At 43.1% G+C, this 26,887-nt stretch overlaps 2 protein-coding genes across 5 annotated transcripts; one reads left to right on the plus strand and one right to left on the minus strand.

The window, feature by feature from the left end:
* Positions 1–1,012: 1,012 nt before the first annotated feature.
* HCFC2 (host cell factor C2) lies at positions 1,013–21,959 on the minus strand. Of its 4 annotated transcripts, none has more exons than XM_085227964.1 (16): positions 21,714–21,958; positions 19,332–19,480; positions 19,041–19,201; positions 17,838–18,046; positions 17,274–17,358; positions 16,125–16,228; positions 15,405–15,593; positions 13,939–14,124; positions 13,424–13,527; positions 12,322–12,484; positions 11,441–11,641; positions 10,196–10,266; positions 8,848–8,985; positions 6,546–6,731; positions 5,352–5,637; positions 1,013–4,009 (listed from the first exon to the last, which is right to left on the minus strand). In XM_085227964.1, the coding sequence occupies exons 1-16, from the start codon at positions 21,877–21,879 to the stop codon at positions 3,984–3,986; spliced, it is 2,424 nt and encodes an 807-aa protein (XP_085084090.1). In that variant the 5' UTR covers positions 21,880–21,958; the 3' UTR covers positions 1,013–3,983. The 4 variants fall into 4 exon arrangements, with proteins under 4 accessions (XP_085084090.1, XP_085084096.1, XP_085084105.1 ...); XM_085227970.1 differs by lacking the exon at positions 21,714–21,958 and adding an exon at positions 21,266–21,653; XM_085227979.1 differs by lacking the exon at positions 10,196–10,266 and having other exon boundaries at positions 11,538–11,641.
* A 1,858-nt stretch (positions 21,960–23,817) lies between these two features.
* Positions 23,818–24,936, plus strand: LOC109364829 (E3 ubiquitin-protein ligase Topors-like). The gene has a single exon (XM_085242382.1). It carries the CDS (start codon positions 23,818–23,820, stop codon positions 24,934–24,936), a length of 1,119 nt encoding a protein of 372 aa, XP_085098508.1.
* Positions 24,937–26,887: the final 1,951 nt, after the last annotated feature.

The raw sequence follows: 26,887 nt of genomic DNA on the forward strand, positions 1-26,887 counted from the left end.
TGCATCTATGGCTTTGACAGTGTTCTAAGATGGATGAACACGAGAGGATTTACACAACAAAAAATCTGCAGGACGGTATAAAGTAACGTCAGGGTCGAGAAGAAAGCGAGAGGCAAGCCCAAGGAAACAGGATGGCACACACCCTATGGCGTATTTTAAGAGCCACTTGGAAGCAATTTCCAATTGATTACTTTCACCTGCAGCTCACAGCACTGTACAGTTCTGCCAGATACAAAAATAATTCTCTCACCACTATGTACCATTTGGGACACACTGAAATTCTTCTCTTTCCCTTTGAAGATACCATATCTGAGCCTTATTTTTCATTTTAAAGAGCTGCTATACCAACTCAGCAATGATGTCATATATTAAAAGCAGATGCTTGTGCAATGCCAGAGATCCCTCGATAAAGCAATGACAGCAAATGAAAACCAGCCTCGATCAAGGAGCTTGTGTTTGGGGGCTGAAATGTGGTACTTCTCTCCCCAGGACATCCCCATAGCCAATGACAATACAAATTCAGGAGCTTGTCCATAGCCTCTAGCATTCGGAGCAGAGTTGGACGTTAGAAGCTTTCTGAGCACGTTAAGCACCTCCTCAAACCCCATCCTTTTCAGAAATTGTAGCAAAACTCTTTGCCATTCCTTTCGAACACTGCTGCTGCTTAGATGGAGAATTGATTTTGAAAAGTCATGTCACGGGGCAGTCAGCAAACTGCATGGCACAAAGGCACAGAAGGGGCAGAGAACAGGTGGAGAGCACAGGAGAGGAGCTGGTTCTGGTGGGGAACTGGGAGACCTGTTAGGAAATTAAAGAACCCAAACAACTGAACAAACCAAAACGTAACCGAGAAGTCCAAAAGGGAAGAACCAAGAACCAAAAAAGGAAATGCTTTTTATGAAAGAGTAACACTCTGTCTTCCAGTGCTCACCAACAAACCCTCTGCATTCCTCCCAAACATTCTCTCTTCTCTGTACTATCCTATTGGAAAAAGCAGACGCACACATCACTGTTTACAATGCGTTTGATAGGACAACCACTTTATTACAAAGAACAAACAACGCTTTGAAATAAGACCAATCAACTTTAATTGTACAAAAAATGTCAGTTTCCTTGTAGAGGTCATTAAGTAACAGGCTGTAAGACTAAGTTCACATCAAATTCGCTATCCTGAAATATCAGATAACAACAGTAATACTTATTTTATATTCAGAGTTTATGGCATGATCGTGTGCTCTACTCCAAACTACATTCAAAAGATATTGCTATAATTACTTTGAAAACACAAAGTGTAGGTTCTCGTTCACTTTATTCCCACTTTGACAAGAACATTCCGACGGTGAAGTTGTAGCGGCGTCTGCCATACCTGGCACAACATCCCTCACGAACTGAGTAAACCTAGACATCCCTACAACACGGGCACTGCCACCCGACAGATTTCAGCTTCTTACACCTTCTTTAGTGACTCGTGAAATAAATGGATAACACAGATCCCCAAGGAATCGACGTCAAGAGTCTTCTTGAAATTAATTTCCAACTGAACAATCAGTATTTGCCTGGTATCTAGTTGACAGGCAAACAGGTGGGATTCAGACATGTTAGAAACACAATCCTAAAAACAGACCACAAAGTGTATTTTACAGCATGTACCACAATTGCATTTGAAAGTAAAACCGTAAGGAATTGGATTTGCATATGATCACTATTCAACATCACCCAATTCGGACAAAGAAGAGAAAATGACATTTCATGTCAAGTCAGCTGGAGAAAGCACACTTACAAGGAAATCATACTTTCATTGAAAACGCCACAGTTGTACCCTTTGGTAGTTGTGACACACCCACTGAAAAACAAATTGTGCAAAGCATGTGAAACCAAGTGCAAAAAAACTCCACCCAGACATAACCCAACAGATTTTATTCTTAAATAACAACTCTACGATCACAGCTATCAACCAACAAAACCAAAGCCACAAGTGTTTTCTCTAAAGGCTTCTTTCACAGTACTAATAAGGAAAACCAAGTTATATTTTTTCTAGTTAACAGCTCATGTACAGTAAAATTTCAATTATCAGACAGTATTGGTGGTGAGATCATACCTGATGAAATGGATCATTAAAACACAAGTATTTTAAAGCCAGTTAACGTCTGGAAAAATCCTATACATTCATACTATAAACACTGTTTAAAGTGAGTCTGGGATATCTGCCATTGTCATAAACACAAGATTTTTCTCTGGAGTAAGACCTCGCGTTACTCCTGTGCCACAATTAACACTATTATAGCAATTAATGGTCCCCAGCACTTTTTATACGCTATTATAGCTTGTGATGTGTTGCAATAATTAAGGCTGTATCAGCACTTCTGTTACGACCCTGACTTGCAGGGTAGCTCAAACTTGGCTATAAAATCTGCTCTGCATGTGAGCCGTTACACCTCTCACGTCGCAGCGATACTTCTCCCACCAAACCAGGCACATCATTTGTTTTGTTTGTTTTTTCAGTTGAGTTATTTACAAATGCTCTTAAGACAAATTTAACTGGCAGAGGCAAGCAATCCTACCTTGATGCGTAATATTTTGGCATTCAGGGCAAAATTAAAGTGCAAAGTATAAACTTCATTGCACAGGTAAGTAATTTAGATTTTATTTTAAAATAAATCTTATTTAGGTGCCTCCATCTACTCACCTAATGACCTTGTCTGACTCAGCCATTTTCCTCTACACTTTGGTAAACATAGGTTTATATATAGATACATAAATAGTATTTAAAATGTTTACCTTTATTTCACAACTGTGAACACTTTTTTTTTCCTATTTAGCGTAGGAACGGATCAACCTATTCCTAGAAGTAATGCTTGTTGAACTTATCAGTTAGCTAGTTAATGTAAAATGATGCATAGTAAAAGGAGATACGGAACTTGATTGGTAGAATATACTGGTAAAGCAAACAAGCACTTAAGAAGATTAACTGGAATAAATATGTTGATAGTTGCCATACAGTATGTGCAAAATTGCTTACCATGTATTCTAAACTTTGGTTAAAATTTTCAGATTGAAGTTGTACAGAAACATGATGGAAGCAACACAAGTGATTACAAACACAGGAATGAGGTAAGTTATTATTAGTGCAAAAAGCAAGCATATGCTAAAAGCAAAGCATATGGGTTTAAAAAAAAAAAAAAAAAAAAAAAAAAAAAAAGAGAATGAATCTCGTGGAAGTTTTAATACAAGACCAGAAAGGTCTCTTGTAAACATTGGTATTTACAAGCTGAAGATTTGTACAACTACAAAAGGACCATTCTAAACATTAGTAGTGCATTTACAATGAATTTACATTTCTTTTTTTTTTTTTTTTTGTAATGAGAGAAATGACGGAGTTTATCTTTTTCCTTTTAAATTTTCAGGGGATATCTTTCAGAATTATATTTGTTACAAAGAGTAGAAAAATCATTTTTGTTTTTGTCCTCTTTTTTTTTTTTTTTTTTTACAAAAAAGTATATATTAAAATATTTATGTGTTTTAAGTTACTATATAATAACTGAAAATTTTGCCTTGTACTCAGACACCACAAGGAAGAATTTGGTGTAAGACACTGAAACCAAACAGAATTCTCTCACGTACCAAATCTTCCTGAATGATCTATGCAAGATCTGTGGCAATCATGGGGAACTCTATCTCAAATACTACTGCCAATTTATTTTTTTTTTAATTTGAAAATTGATATACTTAATGACATTTTAACTATCACTATGAAAAAGAGCTGCTGGATAGAGTATGGTCCTCCACCCCAGCATCTTCAGTATCATTCCTATCTGGTACTCAGACCTGAGCAAGGCTATGTAACGCCGATGTTTCAAACGTAAAAAAGGTTATATACTTTTAAGATAAAAACAATGCAAAAATAAAATATTTGTAGCATTTACAAATAGTACAAGAGTTACATTAAACACTACATTCGAAACTTGAAATGCGTTACGCTGCCTCTACTTTGAGCTTGACGTTTTCATATCTGCAAAAAGAAAGAGACACTGTTAGACATTTCTTAATTTCACATAGTGTGTGAGGTCAAACATCATCAAAACAACTCCTGCACAGTTCTGGGATGCAGATCATGGCCCAAACCCTTATCACATAAAAGGTTAACACTGCCCTGGAATATTAAACTCAAGAGAATTCTTGAGGCCAGGCTGGATGTGGCTCTGGGCAGCCTGATCTGGTGGTTGGTGACCCTGCACATAGCAGGGGGGTTGAAACTAGATGATCATTGTGGTCCATTTCAACCCAGGTCATTCTATGATTCTATTGTTGCTCTCCACCTCAGAAATTACATGTTCCAAACAAACAGTGACGTACCCAACAGCACTCTGTCAGCTACACCCTGCACATCACAGCAAGTGGACCAGCAAGACCAAGCTAAACCCCAATCAATAGCTCAGTGCAAACAAAGGGGGTAAAAACCAGAGCTCCCCCTGGTTCTTCCCTTCCTAACCTCCCTCCATGCTTACAGCACCTCCTGCTGAGCTAAGTCAACTTGCAGCTAGCAGAAAGCTAAGGCAGAAAGTGAAACGTTATTTTGCAAAACTGAAAAAATACAATCAATTGATGGCACCATGAACTGCCTAGATGACAAAATGGAAACTGGGACTGAAAAATCACTTAAACCCTGCCCGTGCTTCTAGATTACATGCTGCCATTAGGAGCCACAGTCCCTCTCTCAGCAGTCTTTGTGCCTTGTGCCTTTGTACTGGCACTAGCATTTATGCAGCTGCACAGATGGACACGAGGGAACTGAACAGGCTGAAAATTCCAGTCGGTCCATTCCCATTCCCAACTAATCATAAAGCCGTACAAATTCAAGTACAGAAATGAGACGATAAAGCCCATTCTGAGTAATTGTAATATGGACTTCAAAAAGTGTATCAATCACAAAAATGCACCTTATGTCACTTTATGAAAAAATACTCTGATACAGAAGGGAAAAAGGTTGAAAAAAAAAAATTGAAAAAAAACCTTGATTACATCCATGCTTGGAACTGGATTCTTATTATAATGAAATTTTGTTAAGTTGAAGTGGAGACCAGGGAAATCAGGAAGCTTACTAAGATTTTATTATTTGAGGGACAAGGTAAGCTTCCATAACCAACGTTCACTACTTGCCTGTGGATGAATATCATTGTGTTTAAAACAATCCTAAATGGAACAACCGCATTTTCTTAAAACTTCTATAAAGAACAAAATGATATTTCACTGCTGTGCAAAGCACAGTGCTGAGCAAAGGCTGGTTCTAGAGCCATGACCAGCTCTGCCACAGCTACGGCCCATTCACATGCTGCACCTGACACTGACATTACCTTGAAGCCATCGAACCTGTGTGGCCGGTCCATAGCCTCTCTCATTCTTTGCAGAAATCCTGAACACTATAGCAGGTCGGGAAGTGTAATCGACGTGAGCGTTTGAGAGCTGGGCAGCAGTCACTACACAAGATGTCTTGAGACCACAATATATTCTCATAAATACAAGCTGATTTGGATTTTCCTGCAACTGTGTGGAACGTATTGCTAAGTAGGCAGAATATTCTAAAATATTGCCAGAAGGTGAAGCAGGAGGCTCCCAAGAAAGATGAATGCAGTCTACACTCTGGAAAAAATAGAGAGAAAATATGATACTATGCAATTAATCTTGAGATATTCAACTAAGTATATAATTTATAAAAACATCTTTATAATATATTTACTACACACACACATCCCTAAGGAGCATCTTAAAATTCTAACCTATTCTGTCACTGTTTCTGCATTCAAGAAGCAACAATTTCTTTCTACTGATACTTGTGCAGAGACAACACAGATGCTAAAGGATATTTGGAAAACAAGAATACTCATTTTCTGATTCAGGAGGGAATACAAACAAATGGCACTACATTTCCAAAGTACAGCCTTTCTTGTCATTGTAGACGTACTGAGTTTTCACAAGTACAGAAGAATATCAGGTGACGTGAAACACCAAGCAATAAAACTCATCTACCATTAAAACAAATTACAAATCCCAGAAAACAAAGGAAGAGAAACCTCTCCAAATACTTTTAAGGTGGACTTTGTGGGGGAAGAGGTTTACAAAAGACATCTACTTGAAAGTTAGCAGATTAAGAGGTAAAAATGCATTTTAGTGTGTCAACTCATGTCACCCAGGAGTGGCTTCTAATTTTGGCAAAATCACAACTGTTTTATGCCAAAAGATTAAAATGATCATCCTTGGGAGATAATAACCTATCTGTTGACACTTCTTTCTTATTAACACAGTAGACTCCTACGAAATTAAGAATGCAAGAAAAGGAAAGAATGGGAAAATTATCAGATGATTAAGATGCCTCTTGCAACATGATCATTAAGGCTTAAAATATTTTCCTTTTAGCAGTTTCTTAAAACATATCACATTGGGCAGAATTCACCAGCGAAGAATTTGTCACTATTTAATATGACAACTTTCAATTAAAAAAAAAAAAAAAAAACAAAAAAAATAACACAGCAATTATCTGCATTTCTCACCTTAGTGATTTTGACTGTTGAAGGAGCTCCAGGAAAACCTGGAATGCATGTCTTGAATTCACTCACTTTACTGAAAGGCCCAACACCACAGCCATTAATTGCAGCAACTCTGAACCTGTAGACTGTGCCCGGAAAAAGATCCTGCTTCTTAAGTAACCTGTAGTCTGGCACATCTGCATCTTCCATCTGAAAATATAGCAACATCAGAATACTTTCTAAAGCATTCTAAGCACAATTATCTAAAAAAAATATAGAGTGGTAGCAAGAAACCGAGGTAAGTTTAACTGAAATAAAGAACTGATTTAACATTTTCATACTTTCACTGGGATTTATAGAAAGATTCTGACTGAAGCACACCACACACCCACACATCTGCACACTCAGACATTTAAACAGCATCTCTGGTTTAGTTTTACTTGGGAAAGTAAAAGCAAAGTAGCATCTTGTATAGCTTATGATTTAATTAGTATACTCCCCTATCCCCAAAAATACTTCTCTTTCAAAAACACTCATTCCAATAGCTAGAGGGTACCATTTTATGAAATGGTAATCACAGTGTTTCTAAAGAAAAGCACAGTCAGTTAGTAACAAGTACGTTAGGGTCCCAAAGATGATCAGAGGGCTGGAGCACCTCTCCTGTGAAGACAGGCTGAAGGAGCTGGGATTGTTCAGCCAGGAGAAGGGTGTGGGGAGATCTCATTGTGGCCTTCCAATATCTAAAGGGAATTTATAAACATGAGGGAGATGAACTTTTTACACAGGTATATGAAGATAGGACGAGGGGGAATGACTTTAATCTAAAGGAAGGGAGATTTAGATTAGGTATCAGGGGAAATTTTTGCTGAGAGTAATGAGGCACTACCACAGGCTGCCCAGGGAAGCTGTGGATACTCCAACCCTGGAGGCTCAAGGCCAGGCTGGATGGGACCCGGGGCAACCTGATCTAGTGGCTGGCAGCCCTGCCTGTGGCAGGGGGGTTGGAACCTGATGATCCTTCAGGTCCCTTCCAACCCAAGCCATTCTATGATTCTGACATGTTATGTACTAGTGTATTTCCATGCTTACCATGTGCACTGATACATCCTTGAACCGACCTATTCAACTACTTTCCTTGCAAATAATGTGCAAGCAATCACAATCTATACAAACACTGTAAAGTCTGCTACATAAACTCCTTAAAAGTGGCATGTGAAGTGTTTTCAAAAAAGTGTTCTGTTCTTCATCTCAAGAAAACCCATTGCTGTAAGACAGTACGTTGAATACATTCAGCAACTAACAATCAATTTTATACTATGAATTCTGCAAATACGTTGTAGAAAGATATAGGTACCTTACATAACAGGACAGCATAATCAGTATTCACAGAAGTAGAGAGAAATGTGCTCAAAATGCCCATTTACACTACATACGTAGCAGAGATTAAAATCCTCTATGGGTTTTATTTTCCCTCATATGCTCCATCTACAAGCAGCAGACCTAAGCTGTTTAGATAAAGCAGAGACCTGTTCTGGTAAAAGGAAAGCTTGGCTAAATACTTGGCCATCTGGTGACGGCCAGATCACATGCAAGTAAGTGTCAGGTCTGTGTAAGTGAACACTGATTTCTGACTTTGAAATCAACTCAGACATCTTTTCAAGAGGAACCGCCTCCTGACTGTAGGCACTTCTGTCCATTTAGGTGACACAGTAACCAGTTACGTTTCTAGTCCACTTAGACATCATTAAATTATACTTTCACCACCAAAACTACAAATGTTTTGCAAGTTACACATATTTAGTACGTTGATATACAAACTTCTACATTTAACAACATAAACTTACAGAAATCAAATACAAAACTCACTACACCTCCACTCTGATCTTTTTAAACATCCTCCACTTGGTGTTATTAGTATTTTTAAAAGTTTCTAAGTGAAGATCCTTGAGATAGAGAAGAAATTGACTGAAAATACTCTAGTGAAATCACAGACTGCAAAGTGCTGTACTGTTCAGTTTTCAGGGACTTGAAAGTTTACTAAGTTGAAAGTTCCCTCCTAAGGCTACAAATAGAAACACGGAAAGAATTAGCAACAGCACAATAAGACGTTCCATATAATTAGGAGAAAACAACAGAAGATGTGTCTGATTTAGGAAAAATGTAGGCCAAATATGCCAGGAACTACATGGTCATAAAATACACAACTCCTATAATGACCCATTTGTGCTGGAGTATCAGAAAATCCCACATTTCGTTGTCAAGCATATAAGCATCATATTTGAAAACGCACAAGTGCAAGCTACGTCAGAGAAAAATTAGCAGTTACCTTGCTAGAGGCATTCAGAGTTTCCTCAGGCAGCAAGTAGAACTGGCTCACCACAGCACTGCTGTTCTTAAAAATTCCAACATCATACCACTGTCGTTCCCTTGATTTCACTGATGCCATCTGTCTTTGTGGAGTTCTCTAGTATTTGAAGAACAGGTTATGTAGACCATCCATACTTCAATATAGCATTAAAAAAACATTTCAAGATTCTAGAATATGTAGAATTCCCTTCCATACCAGTGAGTAATTCTGTATACTTCAAATGAATATGCATTTATTATTAACATATTGTTCAAAACCAACAGGTTCTCAAAAATTTAGGAACAGATCATCACTTAAAAAATAGAGTAACTGCAGCTGGGATTTCATCTCTGACATCCTAGTTGAAACAGGGAGGGGAAGAAGCTTAAAGCTGTAGAACTAGGTGTGTGGAGCAGCATGTAATCACTCACAAGCCCAGTGATTAACAAAAGTGTGATGTGGTCATATATTGGCAGCTCTGTCTGGGATTCTGCTGCGCTTGAGTCCCAACTCCCTGCAGCAAGCAACTGCTAAACTTGCAGCTCAGAGCAGAACTTCTGCCGCGGCATGGCACAATGGCTGTAGAAGGCATGGGAACTGTGTGGATTGACCCAGAAAGACAAGCCATCTTTCTTGTTTGACTCCAGGCACCAGGAAGAGCACCTGCATGGCCAGTGCAATCCAGCACAGACAGATGGTGTTCCTGCTAGTGTGGAAAAGGGGAGGAGTGTCAGCTGCTACTGGTCAAAGCACCCCGACTCTTAAATAGCTGCTGCTTCTTCCCATCCTTAGCTCCACTCTTTCAGTGGCAAAAACAGCACCTTGGTTTTGTGTATTAAAATGTAAGCAGGTGAAATAGGAGGCATTTACTTTTTTCAGGAAGTATTTACAGCTTGCATAGCCAGTCCCCATCTCTTCTAGGGAAAAACATCAAGATGTCAGTTCAGCTACGTTTCAAACCTATGCATCAGCAGCTAACACTACACCTGATTTAATGCATATCTCATTTTAAATTCAGTTGTGCAGACAGAAGAACATTCCACATTTGCACATCATGCAGCAGAAAGCCCACTCCACTGCGCCACTCGATTAAAATGATTCAACAGCTGAAACACATTCTTGGATCTCCTCCCAGCTAAACAACTGCTTCTTAGACTCAAATCTAACCCGCACAATGCAATTAGTTTTACAACAGAAAATGTTTACCCCTGTATTATTCACTTCCAGCTCTTTTTTTCTCTGTCAAAGAGGCACGGTTGAAGAAAAACAGAAGAACCCTTACAACTAATCAACAGAATACAATTTGATTTTGCTTTTGCAGACTTACAGAGGAATGTGAATCATTTGCCTGTCCAGTATTGACCTTTGTTGAAGGCATGAAATAAGCAGTTTCAGCAGCTAGAAACAAAAAGTTACATTGAAAAAGCTTAACTCTAAGAAAAATTTAACACGAAGTCCACAGAGTTGACCTCAGCAGCCATTTACAAGCATTTGCTGCAAAAGCATGTCTCAAAGTTCTTTTGCATGCAGTTCTATTTATAACACGGACAACTAATTTTGGCTTGCTTCATATTCACAGAAGCTGACACCACAGATAACTGCAGATAATACAGAACTTGGAAGGCAGGTCTCAGAAATTCTATCCTTAGGTGTGACACAATTATGAAATCAATAGAGAATATTGTGAACAAAGTATCAGATTGAGGCATATATGCTGCTCATACAGTGTCATCACTAAGCCTCAAATCTTAATGCACTGTTTCTGACATAAAGAATTCAGACTGCATTAATAAGAGCAATTAATCTTTTAGCAATCCTAAGAAATGGGAAAACAATGCTTCTTAAACTTAAAAAGAAATCTTTAAAAATAAATCAAAGCACATGAACAATACAAGGGAATATTAGTACTCTCTACTTGTGTTTGTGTTTTGCTTTTAAAAAACAATACTGTCCAGTAAAAAGTACACTACTCAGTGTCAGTAAGGAATACCATTCTTTAGCTAACACTCAAAAAAAGCAAGCACATCCTGGTGATTTCCAAGAAAAACAAGATGTGAAGAACTTCCCATATGTTTAGCTTCTGTACTGATGCTTGTTTTGGATATTTCAAACAGACTGTAGAGAGGTCACCACGTCTGCCTAGTGGTGAGCCAGCCACGTGAGCTGCCATGCTTATTACAAAGGTCAGTTATTTAAAATGAAGAAAATCCAAGGTTACAAACAATAGACTTCTGCTGACTAAAAAAAGCAATAGCCGGATGAAAGCAAATGTCACACAGGCAACAAAACTGCCCACCATGACTATTTATAAAACAGGCATCTGCATAAAGATTTGAAGGACTTCTCACTTACAGAAAACCAAGTGGTTTACAAAAGTATAAGAATACCCTGATTTTTAGAGATACGTAAATCATAGCAGAGATCATTCAGGCTGCCTGAGGTCCTCCGTAGCACAAAGCCCTATCTCTAACCCAGGCACTAGTCAAGATGGGAATCCCACCACACTACAGGAACTCTGATGGCCTTAAGATATATATGGCTCAAAATACAGTATGTGAAACACATTTCAAACCTTCAGATTTTGAATTGAATGTTGTTAGTGAAGTTTCATCTTTAACAACTGCCCCATTTGTACTTGATGATTCAGTTTTAACAGCCTGCTGGGTTACCATAGTTTGTGTGCTGGAGACAGTACTGGATACAGAAGCATCAGGAATTACAGTTCGTTTGTCCAAGTCATGTAATTCACCTACATTTGCTGAAGTCTGAGGACCTTAGAAAAAGAAAATATTAACCAGAATTCAATACTGATGATGCCCAACACGGATCTCAACTTAATCTAATGGCTTCAGTTTCACATAAGAACAGAGATTTAGATTAGATCTGATTATGAAATCAATAAGGAATACTGTGAACAAATAAAGCAAATGCTTTATGTATATAGCTTAGTAAGACCCTGTCTGCATAGTCATAACCAGACATATGTACACAGTTGTATTAAAACTGCAATTTCATTTGTGTTAGATGTATTTCATATCCATTTGGTGATGAAAGAGCTCATTTGGGAAAAAAAAGAAACACCCACACAAATGAACATCAGAGTTTCATAACAATCAACTTCATCAACAACAGTGCAAGTCTCTTTCTCACTCAGCACTAAGACCCAATACTTAAATTACACTGAAGATAATAAAAATGGTCACGCCATCTAAATTACATAAAAATCAAATATAAACAGATTGTGTGCTTGGGCCTGGATTCACCCCACTGAACATCTCATTTTTCCTCATACCTTCTAAAAATATGCATAGTATTAGCTAGCACAAGGAACTTTATAATCCACAAGGACATGTAAATTAATTTTAAATTGCAAGACAAATAATCTTGCTTTGTGCTTATTAGATGAATTTAACACTTGCTTTTTTATTAATTTTTACTCTATAGATATCTTACTTGAAGTACAAACAGGCAAAAGAGAAGGGGCGTTTGATTCTTTGAACGCTGATGGATCTGCATGGTTTTTCATTGTCTCCTGTGTAATCTTGTTTTCGGGTGCTGCAACCTTTTCTTTTCCTTCCATTTTTAAGAGTGAGTTGGATGAAAGGGAAAGCTGGACCTACCAAAACAATACATCGGTTAACAAGTAACTGCCAAGTTCAGAACTGTCAGTTGCAACCATGGCATGAAAAGGCTTGCTCAAAAGCAACAAATGAAAATCTTCCCATACCCTTAGCGTTTTAAGTTGCTTAGCAAGCAACCTAAGAATCCACATTCTTTTAGCCACACATAAAACAATGACTTGAGCTCTAAACTGACTCTGAAGTACTCCTGTCCCATACTACATTTTATAGTGAGTAGCAAGCTCACGTTCTTATTAGATGGAAGCTCAGTGATGAATACGTTTAATCTACTAGGCAGATGAGAAATGGGGACTGGGGTACAGCAAAATGACAATTAGAAAAACTTTCTCCCATTGCTCTCCTGGTATGTATCTAAGATTTCTATTGTTAGCAAAATTCACAATACTTCTACATTCATTTTCTGTAAGAATACATTATGGATTCCATACAGATCTGAGGGTTTACCCAGCTAAGAAAATGCCTACATTTCTAAAACTGTGATCCTCTTGCCAGAGATTTTCCTCTCTCTTTTTTCAAATTGCCAAAACAGTGGAATATCTAAAACCGCATGAAAACCCTAACAAAGAAGAAATGTGCATTATTCTTCCTGCTTCCCATGTTAATTTCACAAACATTTTGAGGATGTAAAATATCTCTACTGTTACAAGGTTCCCAGTTAGCATTCTGGAAGTCAATACTGTCACAATATCCTTTACACATTACCACAAAGAGGACTTTAAAGACTGCATCAATCATGAAAATTAGATGAATATAAGGAAGTAAACAAGTGCTTCAGGTGCCTTCTTTGCTGTTTGATTTGGGGGTTTCTTAAGGTCTAAAGGTATGCATGGATTTTAAAAACTGGGAAATTATTTGGCAGTTCTCTCACTTCCCGCACTACTTTGCCACCTTGGTGTTTGTCAGTTTACACTTACGTTATTAGGAATGACATTATTTGCTTGGCTGGGATGATCCACCTTCATTTCTGGGCAAGGGACACTAGGCAACGATTGTGGACTTTGATGTAGAGAAGAGCCACCTTTCAGGTAAACAAAAGCAAATTCCAATCGGTTACACAAAGCTTAGTATTACGTTGGGTGGAATCTATTCCAGTAAGCAAGAGGGAAACATGAAGTTGCCTAAAGGACGATTCAGCTGTCAAATTGAAATGAAACTGCGTGGTCAAACAGTCAGTTATAATCCCTTCCTCACTGCCTGCTCTCAACCCAGCACTGCACAGATATCTTCAGCATTCAGATTGCTGACCAGAACAGACAGAGAGGTTAAAGCTGAGTTTTCCACAATTATGACACACATATTTCAGGAACAGTCAAAGAAATAGTGTCTCTCAAAATTATCTTATTTTTTAAAACAAACTCATATTCATTACTTACACAAATATCTACTCTGCCTTTGCACAAGCAATAGCATGAAGTGATGTGATGACTACCTTGTGAACTCAGCACTGATGTCTCAGGAACCCCAGTGCCAGGTGTTCCAGCTGCTGATGGCACCGGTGAGTCAGCATGTAATTGAAGAAGATATCCTTCAACAGTGGGTACTTCATCCCATTTCACTTGGAAAGAGTTGGTTGTAGCTCTAATCAGCTGGACCTGTGAGGGCGCCGGAGGTTTCTCTACAAGAAATCACAAAGACACATGCTGTGTTTGAAGTTGCTCTCTTTTAACAGTTTAAGAAATATCTATATAGTGCTAGCAAAATCAAGAGTTCCCTTTACACAAAAGTAAAATATATACCAAAATAAGCAGGAGACAATATCAGAAGTGCCAAATCAAGCACAAAATTGCAAATTGCCATTCTAGAGCATTCAGAAATAATGACATTTCTCTGGCTTTTCTTAGAGTTTTGACAGCTGGGTTTCCTGCTGCCGCTATGTCTTCAGGCTGTGTAGACATCACCACAGGCATTACACACATAAGAGATCCTCGTCTTCTTCCAGAAGACTGGACAGAGCTCTGACTCCTAAAGCTTTACATATTCCTGGAAAGAATTTACAGAAGACTGCACTTCCTTTCTGCTTGCTCTTCATAGCTGAAGTGAACTTTCCCTCAAAAGCTCGTGCAGGCTGAAGCCCAGACATGACTCAATGCCAACAACCTGCTTCCCTCGCTTGCCTTGATGCCTGACTAGGATGCACTCTTCCCTTACTGCTCCTTTTTTTTTTTCACTCAACCCTTTCTAAGGGGGAAAAACAAAACAAAACAAAACAAAAAAAAACCCAACAGAAACATGTTCTCCACTGCCCTAAATAATTCACAATCTCCAATAACTCACAGTTCTGCTCGAGTAGACAGGAACTCCCACCTGAAAGTACCATTCTAGTCCCCTCACTCCCAGTACTATCTCAGGGTCCTGCTATCAAATAAATATCCATCATTTCAGCTACTAATGAGCAACCAGTGCTCCAAAAATCCCCTCAAACCCAGAACAATTTGGTCCTTTCTCTTTTAGCATACCAGAAGATGAGGAAGCAGCAGCAGCAGCAATGATCCCATGAGAAGGAGGGGTTTGGTAAAAAAAAAAAAAAAAAAAAAAGTAGCAGCAATAGAAAAGATCACTCTCAGAAGAGATGTAAGAAACTTAGACTTTAGGTAAAACATCCATGAGAATCTTGTACCTATCAACTATGGCATGCGATACAGAATCTAGCCACAACGTTTTTTCAGGGGCTTTAAACACAACTTTTTACTACTTTTTTTTTTCAGATGGAACTACAGCTGTAGCCTTCAAACAACTGACTGCCAAGTACGTACGTTCTTGGTTCTAGGGAATAAGCTTTAAAATTTAAAACACCTTTGTGTTTGCTACAGCTTCAGAGCTTCTGATCACGACAGCTTCCTACACATTAATAAAATACAGAGCATAGAACAATTTCTTTATTTATCTGTGACTCACCAGTATCAAGGTACCAAAGATCTTTGCAGCAAACTTGATTGTTCCAAGCTTTTCTGTAACCATCTCTACCACTCCAGATATACAGACGAGTGCCAACTGCTACAGCACAGTGTCCTGCTCTTGGCCCTGGTAACAAGTTACTTTTGTCTTCCTGGCAATCTGAGATCAGGCCTATCCATTCCGTGGTATCTAGCAAACGAAACTCAAAAAATTTAGTTTCTAGTCGTTGTTTCAAAACCAGCAATACATATGTTAATACATTTAACTGCTCAGAGAAAACGGAGATAAATAACCTCTGTTTTTATAATGACTACAATTGCATTTTCAATATTACAACACGAAGGTCACTTTCCAGTTAATTTGCAGGCTACGTTCAACTAATAAGGATCAATTTTTAAACACAACATCAGGGACAGTTCTGTTGCAATTCAGAAAAAATTCATGTCGGGATCTGTCTCTTGTGTCCCACCACAAATGGAGAAGTACTATCTGTACTACCTAGTACTAAAGATGTACGAACAAAGATTTGCAACAGCAAATCTGCTGAATGTTCCAAAGGAAAAGCCTCTTATAAAAACTGAAGGATTGTATCTTTGTAGTCAGCTGGGTTTGCAGCTGTACGTCTTCAAACTTTTCTCAGTGTCTTCAGAACGTTTATTCTGCTCTGTTAGAAAAGTATTAGTTCAAAATGCCCGCTCCCAGAAAGACAGAAACACTAACCCAAATTAAGATAAGCAAATGAACCGGTACATTTCCATTCACCATCATGAGTAGAAATTTCACCTCCTGCTGACTGTGGAACCCATCCACCAAAAACATACATTCTGAAATGAAAGAAAAGAGGGAAGAGGGAAAAAGAAAAGAAAAGCCAATTAACATTTCCAGACCTGCTGCATGTGCTCTCTCAAACTAGGACAAAACAGAAAAATTCCAGTGCTTTACAGTTCTGATTTACATCATATTGTATGGGAGTCTTGTTGCAGTCATCTACCTTTTGAAATTTTTGAGTAAGTTAACTGATTAAAAATAGAACAACCAAACAACAAACTCAAACAACTTCCCAGATACAGAAGTTACTATTTCATCTTTTCACAACCCACCAAACTGCTGAGACTCTCCAAAAATCAAGCATTTACATGGAACTTCTACACTTTCATTGTAGATCTTTCAGTAAATAAATCTATAGTTAGAAGGCAGGTATCTAAGTCGGGCATCGAAACTTCAAAGCACAATGCAGGCTACAACCTAATAAAATTTCATGTATTAAAAAAAAAAAAGCTAAGCTCCTGGCTCAGAAAACACAAAGCTTTTTTCACTTCTTCTCCATCTGTTGCCTCTTTCTCCTCACCTTGGCTTGTAAACTGATACGAAATGGACTGAAATGCACGTTTAAAAGTCCATTTTGTCGGTCCTATCTGACAAAACAAGTCATACTGACTTGTGAAATAATGAAGAACGGACCACAGAAAAACACAAAACATACAGAATGGTTTTGCCTAGAACTAATTCTATTGTTTGGGCCAGTTACTTTGTGTAGGTATCTCCTTGTCACAGACAGAGGCACTGAAGTTGGCTCCTGACAGAGCCAGCTCAGGTCCAGCTGATTCTGCCACAGAATGCACAGAGATGCATCGAGAAGCTTGGAAAAATGCCTGTGGGTTGAGCAGACCATCCTGCTGTATGGAAACACCAACAGTTTGATAATTTTAAATTAAAAATAATACTTCTAAATTTCCACTGAGGTAGAGTAACAGAAGCAGAGGAGCACTCTACAGGGCTGACGGTTTATACTGAGCAGTAGTGGATAAGCATCGCCATTCTCCTACTAGGTGTACCTTTCTATAGTTGAGCTTTTAACAACAGACATACTTGTTTCCTATTACATTGGCCGTATGCAGACTGCGAGGAAGTGGTACTGTCCCTTTAGTTTCTGGTCTTGACCAGGTCATGGTTTCTAAAAGAAAAAGAATAAAAATCCTCAAATAACTTACTGCTGTGTATTACACTACCTGGGGTTTAGGTGGGAACATGCCTCTAGAATTCAACAAAACAAAATTTCACCTTTTACGGTGGCCAATTTAGAAAATAAAGTGCAATAACATGCACTTAGAGCTTCTTTTAAAAAATCATACAAAATTCTCAACAATTGTTGTTCAAAAGGCTATATTAAACCCACTTTCTTAATGATTATTCAACACAGTTACCACGGTGAGAGTCTTTAAAGCAATCTCAGGCGACAATCTCACAGCATAACCCAAACTGGTGAGGATAATAAATGTAAACAATGCTGTATCTGTCTCATTTCAAAAATTACAAAAGGTTCACACCACAGTGCAATTCTCAACAGCACCACAGAATGCCATTAATCCTCACATACTTTAACTTCCTCATTGCCAGCGAGGTCCCTGCACTTCTACTGGCAAACAAACTCACCTATGTCAAGTTCCCAGAGATCGTTAAGCCGACAGCCACACATCCCTCCGAAAACATACATCTTTGGAACTCCCACATCTTTTCTGCAGTACACAATGGCCGTGTGCGATTCTCGGGGAGATGGCAAGATCCCTTTTGTCACAGGAATACTCCAGCCAACAACCCCAGATCCGTGCTGCAGCTCCAGCTCGTAGAAATCATTTAAATATCTGGAGAATTATCAAGGAAGCATGAAAAGTATGCTTATTAACAAGATCATAAGTGAGCTTTAAACCCCTACTGCTCCCATGTATTATGACTTCTGCCTTGAAAGAGTGGAGAATTTTAAAATCCCAGAACGTTTGATGGCATTACGGGCAGCACCTAAACAAAACTAATTTAGAACATAAAATGAACTATGGAAGCTTCTTGCCTCTAAGATAGTAGTCTTTCATATAGTAATTCATGCACTACGGCTCATCAAAGAAACATTCCAAACAGGCAAACAACATTCTCAGCTGAAATTACTACGTATGGAAACACTTGGAATAAACTGCACAGCTGTAAGAAATGCACACAGGATGTTCAAGAACTTCTGCAACTCTAAGGCAACAAAGTGAAAAGAAGCTGCTTCTTTTCTGACGTGTTCAGTCTGCCCAACAGACAATTAGCCATGTGTTGATATTAGTAAGTTATTTTTAGGTAACTTTTGAATCTTGGCACTCACTCCAGGTACCTCTTGTTTAATGAGTTTCAAATTGCTCAGTGGATATAAGCAAACTCAACTGTAGGTCAACACAGTATTAAATTTCAGTGCCATAGAACTTTTTTACTGATAATAAGGGCAACTCCAGCTGTTACTCTGAAAAGATTTTAACTATCTTCCACAGCATTATAGGTGAAAATTCCATTGTGAATTCCATGATGACCCACAAGACTTTGCGTATTTAATTCTAACTAACAAGCATTCTTAAAAAATACAGCCAGGGAAAATACCAAAGTCTACTCAGGTTTCTCTCAAAAAAAGTCAGAGCTTTCACTCCATGCTCCATTCAGTGTGATAAGCAGAAGGAACATCTAAACTTCTTAGCACGCAATTCGTTCACCTTACAATCAGTGCATCATGCAGGACAGTCTCCCTAGAACGTTCCTCTTCAAAGTTGTTGCATCTACTCTTTTTTTGTTGTTTTTTTAAGTCATTGAGATCAATCCAAACCAGCATACCTGGGAACGTTATTGTTTGAATCCTCACTTTCATTCGCGAGGCCACCAAATAAGTAGCACTTGTTACCATACAAAGAAAAGCTGTGGCCAAGTCGAGGACAAGGCGGAGATCCAGTGGAAGGAGCTTGAGGTTTTACTTTCTTCCAGAGCCATCGACTTGCCTTAAACACAAGAAATGCAAAATCAGAAATATCTTCATTCGTATCACAGCTGGTAATGTAAAATGTGCTTATTCCTAAGTAGATAAATGAAGTACTCCACAAAACTGCAACATTTTCAAGCATCTCCTACCTGTAATTCATATAAATCGTTACTGTATCTTCCATATTCAACCATTCCTCCGAAGACTAGTATTCTGGTACCATCACAAACAAATCCATGCGCCGCACAGCCTGGAGGAATATCTCCCCTTACAGCAGGAAGGAACCACTGATTTGTAGCTACAGTTTAAAAAAAAAAAAAAAAAAGGATTTAAACACAGAAACAGAAAAAAAAAAAAAAAAAAGCGTATTTTAAAACATCTCTGTTGTCTAAATAACTACCTTTACCAGTAGATGATTGTGAATGGGCTGCTTAACACAATGCCTTAAAACAAAACACTTAAGAAAAATAAAACAAATAAACAGAACAGCCAAAACAATCTCCCAACACCTCTATGAAACTAGTGTTACTCAGTATATGAATCTCAGGACACCAAGACAGTTACCGAGGGTCATACAGCAATTTAATAGACTTGCTGAAAAAAGAAGCTAAGGAACACAAGTGCTGTTCCACACAGAAGAGATTACTAAGTCAGAGCGCCAGTCCTAGAAACAGAATTATCATAGCTGCAGCAACGTGGCAGTGTGCCTGGATTTAATAGCCCTATTGAAAAACTAATTACACAACTCTGGGACCAATGTTTGTATCCACCGAGTAAGGCACTGAAAAGGGAGAGGAGAAACATAGAGGCAGGAAAGAAAAATTGACACTGGCTGATACAGTAACATGTTGTTGGTTAAACTGTATTAGAACTAAGGAATTAGAGGAAACACCGCATTCTCCTTTTCCAAAGCTTTTTTTCACGGCTAACAAGAAAAGTGTGAACTTCAAAGCTTCCAGTGACCACTCCTGCAGGGGATTAAGCAGTCCTCCCCATGTGCCAGGCCTCTAGAAGTCATCACGCCCCCAGCAAAAGCAATGGGTGCCACCCCAACCTCAGGCACTACAGGTCATAGCCCAACACCTCATTCCTCAGCCAAAAAACATCAGTCTGAACCAAACACCCACCCAGGGACTGCAACAACTGAGTCATGGCCCTTCCTGTCACTGTGGCAAAAGGGTGTACACCTTTGGAGTCTGGGCAGAAAAATAAAAATATGATGTTCAGACTCACTGAAAAGGCACCGATCCCAGCCCTTGTTCTAAAAAGCATATAAAAGCTGCTCCAAATGTAATGCCTTCTATTTTATGACGCTGACCCACAATGTCAGAGGAGGATGTTGTTAGTACAGCAGCAGAGGTTGAACCTTCCCACCAAAGCCCCACTACATGTTGCTGCAGAGGGACAGTGACAGAACATAGCCTGATACAGGTGTGTACGAAGCAAAGGTGCATCACTGAATTTCTCCATGCAAAGAAATGACACCCACTGACACTGCTGAATGCTTACGGAGACCAAACAGTGGATATGAGGCACAGTGAGGTGGTGGGTGGTGAAATACTGTGAAATACTGGGTCACCTCCACCAGTGCTGGTTTTTATGATCACAGCATGCAGGCTCTTATTCATCGTTGGCAAAAATGCACAGCTAACGATGGTGACCGTATTGAAAAAAATAGTCTTTTGAAGCTGAGATTTTGCTCTGTCAAATAGCGTTACTGTGTTCTTTGCATCTGTTGCAGTTTCCATGGAAATAAATAGAAGGCATTGCTTTCGGAGCGACCGAAAAGCTTTATTTTGATTACTTGTCACAAGAGCATGGCTAAGAGACCCCTCCCTTGCCTCCTGGAAACGTGATCAAGTACATTTTCACTCTACCACGGAAAAACAAACTCCTTTTTGGAGTATGTGGGGAAGGCAGGCATTTCTTAATGATTCCTAAGAGTCGGCGAGTTGAAAGCACAGCCCACACGCTGCAGCCTTCATGTTATCAATACACGCTACCGGCAGCCAACGAGAAGCGGCTGCGAAACGCCGCTCAGCCACCCAACTCCCCCACTGCAGGTCCAAAACTGAAATCGCACCGAAGTTTCCCAGCCTTATACAGCACGGCGCGGAGTAACTCTTCAGGCATCCCATCTTCCACACACGAAGCAGACTGAAGCAGCTCCCTGCCTGGAAAGCCTCCCGATGCCAGCACGTTCGCTTTCCTCAGCGAGAAGTGTGCCTCAGCTCGTTCAGCTCCAGTCCCGTCCCCACGAACGAAGCCGGCGCTACGCGAGAGCGGCGCGACCCCCGGAGCCCTGCCCGAGGCGGCCGACGTTTTTCCAGTCAGCGGCCTCGGGGCAGGGCGGGAGGCTGCGGGCGGTGTTAGGGCGCCACCCCCGGCCGAGCAGCGGGCCCGAGCCCAGCGCCCGAGCCCTGCAGGAACGTGACGGCGCAGCGGCGCTCGGCTCCCCGCCGCCCCGCGCTCCCCACCCCCGCCCGCGGCGGGACCGCGCCCGCCGCTCCGCTCCGCCCCGCCCCGCGCACCCGTGTTGTAGACGTGCAGCTCGTCGGCGATGCCCTCGTTGCCGCCTCCGAAGATGATGACCAGCTCGCGGATGGCGACCGCGCGGTGCCCGTGACGGGAGCGCGGCACCGGACCCGTGAAGGAAGACACTCGCCTCCAGCTCAGCCCAGCGGCGGCCGCCGCCATCTTAGCGCCGCTCCCACAATGCACTGCGCGGCCAGGACAGGCCGCGGGGAAGGAGGGAGGAAGGGGCAGCGCCGAGCCCGCGGGAGGCGGCGGGGCGGTCGCCGCGGGTCACGTGATGGCGGCGGGGCGTGTGCCCTACGGCCCTGAGGGGAGCGGCGGGGCGGAGACGTCCCTCGGAAACGTGTCACAGGATTCTTGTTAAGTTGGCCGTGGCTGAGTGTGCTGTGTGATAGGCCGCTGACTTCATGTGTTCCAGTGTGTGCCCGTTGCCATGTCCACTTGACTTCAGCCCATGAGATATTTATAAACATCGATAAAATCCCCCCTCAGCCTTCTCCAGGCTGAATCGTCCCAGGGCTCTCAGCCTGTCCTCATAAGGGATTTGCTCCATGACCCTCACCATCTTGGTGTCCCTCTGCTGGGCTCTCTTGTGAAGTTCCCTGTCTTCGAACGGGGGAGCCCAGACCTGGACACAGCACTCCAGATGTGCTCTCAGCACTGCAGAGGAGATCCAGAGGATCACTTCCCTCGACCTGATGGCCACGCTCTTTGCAATGCACCCCAGGATGCCATTTGCCGTCTGGGCCACAAGAGCACACTGCTGGCTCATGCCCAACCTGTTGTCCACCAGACACCCAGGTCCTTCTCCACAGAGCTCCTTTCCAGCAGGTCAGCCCCTCACATGTACTCCCCAGTAGTCCCCAGTAGTTATTCCTCCCCAGGTGTAGGATTTAGTATGGGTCCTGGGTGAATGTCATCAGGTTCCTCTCTGCCCAGCTCTCCAGCCTTACTCTTCCACAAAGTGTTGGCTCTCAAAACTGGGCCAGGGCTGTCACATTCACAGTGTCATATTGTTCCCCTCACCAATCTATCCCCACCAAGACATCATGTTTATACCATTACTTTTGTCCATGAGGATCACAGAGCCTTCCAATGGGATGAGATTGCAGAGGTGAGGCGCTGAGTACATGAATGCTCTCCACTCCAAGAACAAAGGAAAACAGCAGATTTTAGAAGCGATGGATCTTGCAGGCATGTTTAAAATGCAAAAATTAAAAAAAAAGGTGGGGGGGGGGGAGGGGAAGAAATGCCTGGATTTCTCGGGAAATTTGGAAACTTGGTTTTAGACATGCTCAGTTGGTATTTGTGATATAAAAAACAGAGGGACAAGGACACCTGATGGGTCTCTGTGAAGGCACAGCCCAGAGCTTGGAGCTGTCGGGAAACAGCAATACCAGGAGAATGGGAAACGGAAGGGGAGGGCAGTAGTTGGAAGTGCACAGTGGTAGCCCCAGACACACAAAAGCAAAGTGCTGCTGAGGGGGCTAAAGAACTGCGGTGACGTCACCGAGCAACAGACTGTGATGTCACCAAGAGATGCACTGTGATCACCCTCACTGCTCAGCTTTGGGCGCGGGCAGAGCCTGGCCCAGTCAGTCTCGTGCCTGGACTCCTGCCGAGCGTGTGTTTGCGAGGCTTGGAGGTGGAGCGAGCATTTGTCTTGGGTGTTGGGCTGTGCTTTGGGCACTGCTGGCAGTGGCTTTTGGTGCCCATCCTTACAGCCATCACTTGCATTTCCCTGGTCTGCCTGGCTCAGGCCACCGGGGCCCCACGGGTGCACACATAGTAGCAGAGGTGAGCCTAGTGGGGACATATCCTTCAGGGTGGCAATGGGGTGAGCAATGGGACACAGGGAGATGGCAGGGCCAGGGCTGCATCCTGAGGGACCTCTGTGGGTGCGTGTGGAGCATGCAGCAGCCCAGACATGGGGCCGGGAGAGTGTCCTGCAGAGGAACCTGGGTGTTTCTGTCCTCCGTCCCTGGATCACTGACTGACTGTGCCCTCTCTCCCTCTTGCAGTGTGCAACATTCACACCTGTGGCACTACTGGAGAGGAGCTCTTCATCTTCACTCCCCTGCTAGCCACAGAGTGAGAAGCATGGCGGCAGAGGAGGAATGGGTATGTCCCATCTGCCGTGACAAGCGCAAGGACATTGCCTACGCGATGCCATGCCGTCACGAGTTCTGCCTCGGCTGCATCCTGCGGTGGGGCAAGCAGCAGGAGAGCTGCCCTCTCTGCCGGAGAGTCATGGAAGTGGTCAAGGTGGCAGCGCTGGATGATGACGAGGACCTGGACTTCGTCATCTGGCCTCCAGCAACACCCGTACCTGCCTGCTTCCAGGAAGCCGTTGCTCCCATTTATGGCAGATCTAGTCCTATGCTGTCCCCTTCGCCATCCCCTTCGCCATCCCCTTTGTTGTTGTCAGACGAGGAGGAGGATGAGGAGGCAGAGGAAGCACAAGATGAGGTGACAGAAGATCAGGACAATGAGGAGGAAGAGGAGGACCTTATGGTAGGTGGTCTTCGGCCTCAGGACTGGGCAGAGCTATTCAGGCAGCACCAGCAGATCCTGGACCCTGTGCTGCCCTGGCTGCACCAACAACTGCGAGCCATCTTTCACACACACTGGTGGCCGGCAATGGCAGTGGAGGGCTTAGTCATGAATGCCCTGTGTGACATCGGGCTGCACAGCGAGGAGTTGGTGGAGATGATGCGGCCTGCCCTGGAGGACAGAACAGAGACATTCATCTGGGAGCTTGTCAACAACATTCTGTGCCAGTGCAGCGAGGAGGCGCACAGACTGCTGGGTCTGCAGGACTCCCACGTGCCTGAGGGGCGGGAGGAAGGCCCAGCAGCCAGGGGGCAGGAGGACAGCCCTGTGGCCGCCCCTGGCCCCACAGCCTCCCCAGAACCGGACCTCACGTCGGGGCCCAGAGTCAGCACTGCATGTCCCAGCATTGAGGAGGAGACCTGCACAGCAGTGGCTGACGTTCTTGTGTGTCCCGATCACGTCCCCGCTGCACACTTGGCGAGGGTAGCGGAGGAGCCCCATGAAGAGACGGAGCAGGCAACAGCAGCAGGTCCCTCTGCCCGGGGCAGCAGCCCCTCTGCTCCTGGCCACCCTCCTGAGAGGGCCCGGCGGCCCCCTAAGAGGAGGGCCGACAGTGAGCAGGACCCACAGCCGCCCTGCAAGAGGCCTCCCCCTCGGCCTCACTAGCAGGGCTTTACACTTCTCTTTACTTAAAAATTAATAATAAAAAAAGATTACTCAGAATGACAGAGTCAGAGAGTTTTATGGGTTAGAAGGGATCTCTGGGGATCATCTAGTCCAATTCCCCGCTATGGTGGGTTCCCTGCACTATGTTCCACAGGAAAGCGTCCTGGTGGGTGAGTCTCCGGAGAGGGAGACTCGACATGAACCACGGGCAGCTTTTTCCAGTGCTTGTCACACTCAAAGCAAAGAAGTTATTCCTCGTGTTCATATGGAACTTCTTATGTTTTGATTTGTGCCCACTGCCCCTTGTCCTGTCACCGAGCACTACTTGGAAGAGCCTGGCCCCATCCACTTGACTCCCACCAATGGGATATTTATAAGCATCAATAAGATCCTCTCTCAGTCTTCACCTCTCCAGGCTGAACTGTCGCGGGGCTCTCAGCCTCTCCTCATACAGGAGGTGCTCCAGGCCCCTCATCGTCTTGGTGGCCCTCCACTGGGCTCTCTCTACAAGTTCCCTGTTTTTCTTGAACTGAGGAGCACAGAAGTGGACACATCAATCCTGATGTGGCCTCAGCAGGGTAGAGCAGAGGGGGAGGGTCATCTCCCTCGACCTGCTGGCCACGCTCTTTGCAATGCACCTACGATGCCGTTGGTCCTCTGGGCCACAAGGGCATCCTGCTGGATCATGGCCGACCCGCTGCCCACCAGGACACCCAGGTCCTTCTCCGCAGAGTTCCTTTCCAGCGCCTCAGCCCCTCACCTTTACCAGCGTGTGTGGTTATTCCTCCCCAGGCGTGGGTCTCTGCCCTTGCTTTTGTCGAACCTCATCGGGTTCCTACCCACCCACTCCCCACTCTCCAGCCTTACTCTTCCCTAGGGTCTTTCTTGCTTTTTGCTCGAGAGCGCTGGGGCTGCCATGTGCACAGTGCTGCTTTCTTCCCCTGTCAATCTATCACCACCAAAACATCATGTCTATACAATTTATTTTGTCCTTAAGGATCACGGAGCATTTAAATGGGATGAGGTTGCTGAGGAGAGGCGCTGAGTACGTTAGCAATGAGCACTTTCCTCTACAAGAGCAAGGAAAAGCAGATCTTGGAAGCAGTGGATCTCGCTGGCATATTCAAAATGGAAAGCCAAACAAAAAAAAGTGGAAGCAACGTCTGGTGTTCTCTGAAACTCCGGGAACTACTTTTAGACAACCTTGATGGTTACTTTGGACACCACGAAGGGAGGGACAAGGGCATCAGATGGGCTTCTGGCAAGGCATAGCCCAGGGCACTAAACTGCTGGCAAGGAGAAGGGGAGAGAGGAGGGGAGGGAGTGGCAGTGGCTGGAAGAGGCACCGGGGTCACCCCAAATGCACGTGCAGACACAGGGATGCAAAGTGCTGCTGGGGCAAGTGCTGTGGGGGCAGAAGGATTGCGGTGACGTCACCGAGCAACAGGCTGTGATGTCACTGTACGAGGCACTGTGACCTCAGCACCCTCACTGCTCAGCTTTGGGTGCCGGCAGAGCCTGGCCCAGTCAGTCTCGTGCCTGGACTCCTGCCGAGCGTGTGTTTGCGAGGCTTGGAGGTGGAGCGAGCATTTGTCTTGGGTGCTGGGCTGTGCTTTGGGCACTGCTGGCAGTGGCTTTCGGTGCCCATCCTTACAGCCATCACTTGCATTTCCCTGGTCTGCCTGGCTCAGGCCACCAGGGCCCCACGGGGCGCACGCGCAGCAGCAGAGGTGAGCTGGGTGGGGACACGTCGCCCAGGGTGGCAATGGAGCGAGTGCTGAGATATGGGGAGCTGCCAGGGCCAGGGCCACAGCCTGAGGGTCCTAGGAGGGCATGGAGCATGGGCGGGCCCCAGTAGGGCCGGGAGGGTGTCCTGCAGAGGGACCTGGGTGTTTCTGTCCTCCATCCCTGGGACACTGACTGACCGCGGCCTCTGTCTTTGCAGTGCACA

Source organism: Meleagris gallopavo, chromosome 1 (genome assembly GCF_905368555.1).
Source record: "Meleagris gallopavo chromosome 1, MGAL_WU_HG_1.1, whole genome shotgun sequence".
NCBI lineage: Eukaryota > Metazoa > Chordata > Aves > Galliformes > Phasianidae > Meleagris > Meleagris gallopavo.